This window comes from Morus notabilis, unplaced genomic scaffold, assembly GCF_000414095.1.
Source record: "Morus notabilis unplaced genomic scaffold, ASM41409v2 Scaffold1198, whole genome shotgun sequence".
Taxonomy (NCBI): Eukaryota; Viridiplantae; Streptophyta; class Magnoliopsida; order Rosales; family Moraceae; genus Morus; species Morus notabilis.
In genome coordinates this window covers 246,871-253,597 of record NW_010364924.1, presented here as the reverse complement: position 1 = coordinate 253,597, position 6,727 = coordinate 246,871, and the positions used below count along the sequence as shown (strand labels likewise).

The following is a 6,727-nucleotide window of genomic DNA, read 5'->3' as shown; positions in this document are numbered from 1 at the left end:
GCGGTTTTGCAGTTCATGCCAACAACCCCTCTTCCCATCAAACGGTTGAAAGTTGAAACCACCGACTTTTCCTTGGAAATATATATGTATTCAAAAGAAAACCCAAAACCCAGAAGGAATAGTAAGTTTTGTTTTCCTGTGATACATATGGGGTTATAGTGAGAGAGCTTTCATTTTCATTTTGATTAACAATTATGAAGACAATGACGAGCGGTATGATGAACGGCGGAGATCGGATCAAGGGGTCGTGGAGCCCACAGGAGGACGCGGCTCTGATCAAGCTGGTGGAGCAGCATGGCCCACGAAACTGGTCCCTCATTAGCCACGGAATTCCAGGCCGCTCAGGCAAATCTTGCCGCCTCAGGTGGTGCAATCAGCTGTGCCCGAGCGTACAGCACCGCCCCTTCACACCCGCCGAGGACGCCATCATCATCCGGGCCCACTCCATCCACGGCAACAAGTGGGCCACCATTGCCCGCTTCCTTCCCGGCCGCACCGACAACGGCATCAAGAACCACTGGAACTCCACTCTCCGCCGCCGTAGAAGCGGTGCCACAGAGAATCCTTCTTCTCCGTCATCTCCGTCGAGTTCCTCCGATGTGGCGGCGGCGGAAGAGGAGAATTCGGAGCCGGTATTGAAGCGGCAGAGAATCGGCGCGTCGCCGGAGCGTAACCGCTTGGACGGGATCGAGACCACGCTGACACTGTCGTTGCCGGGAGATAAGACGGTGCCAGTGCCTGCGGCGGAGGAAATGCCGGTGAGCGACGTCGGATTGAAGAAGGAGGAGGGAGAACGAGGAGCGGTGGAGATGGAGGAGAAGTGTTTGATTGCGCTCATGCAAAGGATGGTTGCCCAAGAGGTCAGGAATTACATTGATGGCTTACGGGCCAAGGGTGCTCTTGGATTTGGGCTTCAGTCTGCGGCCCAAAATGGCCCATATGATTAAGAGTTGCTTTCGCACTCTCTTGACGTCATCTACTCTTTTTTCCCTTTTCTTTTATTTAAAAATGGTTTCCGGTCTGCTTGTTTGTGACTTTTCTTGCCTCGAAAGCTCTTCGAGCTAGATCGTAGAAATGAAGATTAAATAGCGAATGCTAAAGAATAATTAGTTTAGTTCAAGTTTTATCTTGAATTCGAGGAAATAACATGTTGCCTTTTTGCTTTAACACAATTTTTAAAAAATGATGATCAGAGTATCATGACTTTTGCTGGTGGAAGAACTGGCAATAATAGCCAATGGACGAGAAAATTTCAATATACGAAATAGATAAGATCAAGCCGACGATTAAAACCATACATCTCAATAATTAATAAATAACATCATAGGCAGCACACAATAGTTTGTTCGAGACAAATTTTTGGAAGAGAGAAATTTCTTGATACACTTGTCTGTAATTGTCAAAATAAATGTGTAATAGGCCTTGTTTAGTTTGTTGTTCGAATCCGTAGTGATTTCGTTTGAATTGTAGAAGTGATTTGATTTGAATTGTAGAATTTAAATTCGAAACCGGTATTTGAATATGTAAATAAATTATAATTTAAATTAAAAATAAAATTCAAATTGTATTTGAGTAAAATGTTAAAACTATCATTAAAATTTTGTAACAAATGTTATAAAACATCACTGTAAACGACATGTTTAAATATTTAATAAATTATTTGAATAGTTCCTCTTTATTTTTAAAACAAACACTAATTTAAACTTTTAGACACAATTCAAATTGAATTGTTTGGTTCAAACAGTTTGAACCAAACAGGGGTAGTCTTCTGCGGTTTGCATGATTCCTTACAATAAGAGTCATTCTATTGCAAATGGGCAACGCCCCCAAGATATACTTTACTTATTGTTTGCTGCCGGAAAAGATTGCTTTGTTGGATTGCTTCACATCGTATGAATTAGAATTATACAATCAGTACGAGAGTTGGAAAATGGACTCGAATCACTGTCCATTTTTTATGTTTCTAAAGAGTATCTAACAAACGATATTCTGCCATTTCATTTATAATAATAATAATAATAATATATTAGATTAAACACCATATAAGTCAGAGACACTAAAGATTGCTTTGTTGGATTGCTTCACATCGTATGAATTAGAATTATACAATCAGTACGAGAGTTGGAAAATGGACTCGAATCACTGTCCATTTTTTATGTTTCTAAAGAGTATCTAACAAACGATATTCTGCCATTTCATTTAAAATAATAATAATAATAATAATATATTAGATTAAACACCATATAAGTCACAGACACTAAAAAGCATATAGGTTATATGTATCTGAAAACGATATTAATTTCCTGCTATTCACGTAGGATAAGTCTCTAAGTAGGAACTAACTGAATTCAGTTGGCCAACTTGAGCTTATAATTTGAGTTTGACTAGTTCGAGGATCAAACGCACGTACCAAACTTACCGATCTTGATTTATAAATTTATCTTCCAGTTCATTTCCTCAAAAAGTTAGGCCAGCTAAAATGAAACCGACAGACATTGCAGACCAAATGAGACGAGGGGCTATATACAAGAAGTTCTAACAACATTTCGCATTCAACTATATTGATGGCATCTCACCAAGTTTGTTTTACTGGTTTTTCTTTAACACAACTGAAACCAAAATTGTGACTCACATTCAAATTGTTCTGGACGAGTACGGACACACATCATAGCCAAACAAAAACCTCGTGTTTATCTACATGGGGTCAAGCCATAAACAAAACCCTTGAATCACAATTCATGTTTTAAAATACTGACTACAATCCTCTACCACACAGTGGGGACGTTTAGTTTGTGAATTCAAAACCATAATTCAGACTTATTCTCGTTTTACGTATGTTTTTTGTGAGAAAAAATACTGTAGCAAGTCACGAACCATAATTCGAATTATAACACTGAAACCAAAATTGTGACTCACATTCAAATTGTTCTGGACGAGTACGGACACACATCATAGCCAAACAAAAACCTCGTGTTTATCTACATGGGGTCAAGCCATAAACAAAACCCATGAATCACAATTCATGTTTTAAAATACTGACTACAATCCTCTACCACACAGTGGGGACGTTTAGTTTGTGAATTCAAAACCATATTCAGACTTATTCTCGTTTTACGCGTGTTTTTTGTGAGAAAAAATACTGTAGCAAGTCACGAACCATAATTCAAATTATAACACAAATTCTCTTTCCAAACGTCCCCTAAAATTAGATACAAGCAAATTCTTTCTGAGAAACGAATCAATACACAACTACATAAAATGTGAAGTTCTAGAAGTAGACACCACCGTGAAAGCCCCAGCACAAGAATCTCCTAATAAAAATTCATTGTAGTAAACTATCCGACAAACTAAAGACTCGGTGCAACATCTATGACTCTACAACTCATCCATTCAAAATGGACATACCAAATTTCTTAAGACTCATTCATTTTACTGATTCGAGTTAAAAATTCAAGTTTTGCTACCGTAAAAAGCTCTAAAAAACAGTCACATTTAATTTTTTTTTTTACTACAGTAAAAAACTCACATAAAGTCACATCTCAACTCGAATTAAAAATTCAAATTAATGAACTAAACATGCCTAGGCCATGATATTATCCTGCTTCAGAACAGCTTACTAGAAATTCTTACCGAACTGCATGATAAAACTAGACAGTGATCCCTGGATAAAGAAACGTGAAAAACAACTTATATTCCATCAACAGGTCAAGCCACTAAAATAATGAGACACGTTCTTTCAACTATCAAGTGCAGTTACAATTTATAGCCATCACCTCAACATGTATAGCTACTAAAATCCCAACAACTTGATATCCGGTTCAAATAGACCACGATAACAAGCTCCTAGAACATTGCTCAAAGAAATAAACAATTCACAAATCCAGGAAAAATTCTCAGCTCCCAATACTTAATATAAGAAATTATAATTAAGAAAATAACATTACGAACGAACAATAACAAACAAAAGATTAAACCCAGAAACAAACATGTACCAAGCATTCCCATTACGATGCGCCATACATACCAAACCACATTTAACATAACCATAAGAGATTCATGAAAACCCAAAAGATATGAGAAGCAATTGAAGAAAACAGGTTTCAATAGCTCATAATAATAAGGTCTACAAACAGACTGAAATTAACAAAAATTTGTCCGACTAGAAAACCACTATTGCGCATTGATCGGTACTAATTAGGTAACAATAAAAGTCAAAACAAACGGAAAATAAAGAAAACGAACGCCGATCCATTGAAAAGAAGAACTACTTGGATCTCTGTCTCATCTTTCGGCGCTTTCTCTTCAACCTCCTCATACGCTTCTTCTTCCACTGTCGCACCAAAATTTACAGGAACACAATAAGAACAAGAGAAATGAAGGAGAATTCATGAATCATACTAGTAATCGAGATCAAAAGGAAACTTGCGTCAGAATTTCAAAGCTTACCTTAGCTCTCATGGTGACGCTTCGCACGAGTTTGCTTTCAAACCCTAGATGATCAGAGAAAGGCTGAGTCTGCGGAGAAAGTGGCTGCAAGGGGGTGCGATTTCGGCCTCGGCAGATATTTATAGGTCGAGCTTAGAAACCCTAATGTGCCTTTGAAACCGACTTGGTCTTATCCCATTTTAGGCCACGTTCGGCCCTCAGCTGGCCCAGTTTGTGATATCCAAACCTTAGCCCACTAAATTGGATCATGGCCGGTTAGAGATTTCCCCCGCCTATAGTGTACTTAGGATGCTGCATATGAGAAAAGATTGAACTTATTTCGTGAGTCTAGATTTTTAACTTTATTTTTAATTAATATCCTTTAGAATAATATAATTATTAGAGATTGATACACTCTAAAAAGTAGAGATCTACAGAGACGGAAATCTGCCCCTAATGGGGGAGGAGATGGGGGATAATAATTAAAAATGGGGACAAGGTGAGGGCAAAATCTTATCCCGAGTTATGACGGGACTGGACGAAGTAAATAATCCTTACCCTGCATTCGGCCCGATATACATACAATATACATTTTATATAAATATAAATATATAATATTAAATTTTTAAACAAAATTAGTGTTTTTGTGACACTAATACTTGGTTTGATTTGTATATGATTTGTTTTATAGAACTTAATTTGACTTTGATTTAAATTTACACATCATTGTTTTAAATTACTGTAAATTTGAAATGAATAGTTATATTAGATGAGGCGGCATGGGAAAGATCTCCTCAATGAGAAATCTTCGACCCCAGCCCCATCTTTGCTTAAGTGTGGATAGGACTAGGATGGGGATTGCTTTGGGAGGTAGGGATGGGGACGGGAAATTATTCACCACCCCGTCCTGTTGTCATTCTTATTAAAGAGTATATGTCTCATTTTCTCTATGTACATCGATACCATTTCAAAGTTTAGTATCCACCTCTACAACATTGATGTAAAAAGCCAAAATTAAGTTCCTAAAATAAAGTATTTTTGAAGTCAAATTCCCATGTAGCTACCATTCTCTAATATACCTATTAGTCTATCTAAAATGAAATGAATGGAAATTTGAGTATAAATTAGGTTGTGTATCATTTTAAAGTCATTAGGTTTGCAATTTTACAAAAATGATGTATCTGAATTCCAACTCTAGAAGTGAATTCCCCCAATGCATCAATAAATTTAGTTTTGTGTCGCTTTTGAGGTGTAATTATTTACATTGGAGAAAAGTACATGGTTTATCATGATTTGTGCATGTATGTTGTTTATGTCATTCTAAATATTGAGTACCATGTGACTTTTTGTTTTCTCCTTATTAATTAAATGATAATTGTTCATTTTTGAATAGAATGTCATAAATAATATTTTTTATCGTATTGAGTGGTATTTCAGGTTTTTTCCTATTTACTTGTACCATTCTCACGTGTAAACTTACGTTTAAGTTTTTTTTTTTTTTTTCATAAAAGTGATTTATTCAAAACCAATTCACTGACTTTAATTTTTTTCCCTCAAATTCCTCATGTCTCTAAATTTCCTATCTCTCACCCTCCCTCTCTCTTATTCTTACTCTCTACTACGCATTCCCTCCACTCTCGCCATTGTTGTAACCTAGTACCATAATCGTACCTCTACCAAGATTCCGCCACTGTGACCATCGAATTGCTCTTAAGATCCTTAAAGATTTTTCTTCTTGTATTTAAGTTTTTTTTATTTATACACATTATTTTTTATTTGTATTAAAGTATTTTGTGTTAGTTTGATTTTGTAGAGAAATATTGTTTATGATTATGAATTTAGAACATTTGTGTTGTTTCTATGTTGATGATGGTTTTGAGGAAGAGGGTTTTCAATATATTTGAAAATTGTTATTTATATGTCGTTTGGTGAAATATATGATAATTTTTTAAATTTATGAGTAATATTTGAAATTTTATTTTTTGAACAAGAAAATAAATTTGGTTAAAACGATTTTTTTACTCTTATTTTCTATCATGTTTCACGTGCATATCAGATGACATTCAAAAATTGTCGTAGTATGTGTTCCAAATATTACGACTCAGAATTTCACTAATGCTTTTAATTAAAGCGCCATTATATCCTTTGACTACTATTTTTAACCGTTGTTACTTCTCTTTTCGTATTCTAGCTATTGTGTTAATCATGTGATAGACAATTTTTAATAAAACCTAGCATTAAAAAAAGAGGTTTTAAGAAAATAATGATGGCAGTTAAGCAAACAAATTTGAATTAAAAAAAA

General features: G+C 35.6%; 1 protein-coding gene and 1 long non-coding RNA gene across 2 annotated transcripts; one reads left to right on the top strand and one right to left on the bottom strand.

The window, feature by feature from the left end:
• The first annotated feature begins 145 nt into the window (after nt 1–145).
• On the top strand, nt 146–947 carry LOC21393219 (transcription factor MYB73). The gene has a single exon (XM_010107134.2). The coding sequence runs from the start codon at nt 195–197 to the stop codon at nt 945–947; it is 753 nt and encodes a 250-aa protein (XP_010105436.2). The 5' UTR covers nt 146–194.
• Nucleotides 948–3,968: 3,021 nt separating this feature from the next.
• LOC21412690 lies at nt 3,969–4,547 on the bottom strand. The gene is made up of 2 exons (XR_002903013.1): nt 4,447–4,547; nt 3,969–4,330 (listed from the first exon to the last, which is right to left on the bottom strand). It is a non-coding gene; the product is annotated as an uncharacterized LOC21412690 (long non-coding RNA).
• Nucleotides 4,548–6,727: the final 2,180 nt, after the last annotated feature.

Bases quoted from the DNA above. Each gene is read 5' to 3' on its own strand.
- LOC21393219 (XM_010107134.2), top strand. From the start codon at position 195: ATGAAGACAATGACGAGCGGTATGATGAACGGCGGAGATCGGATCAAG.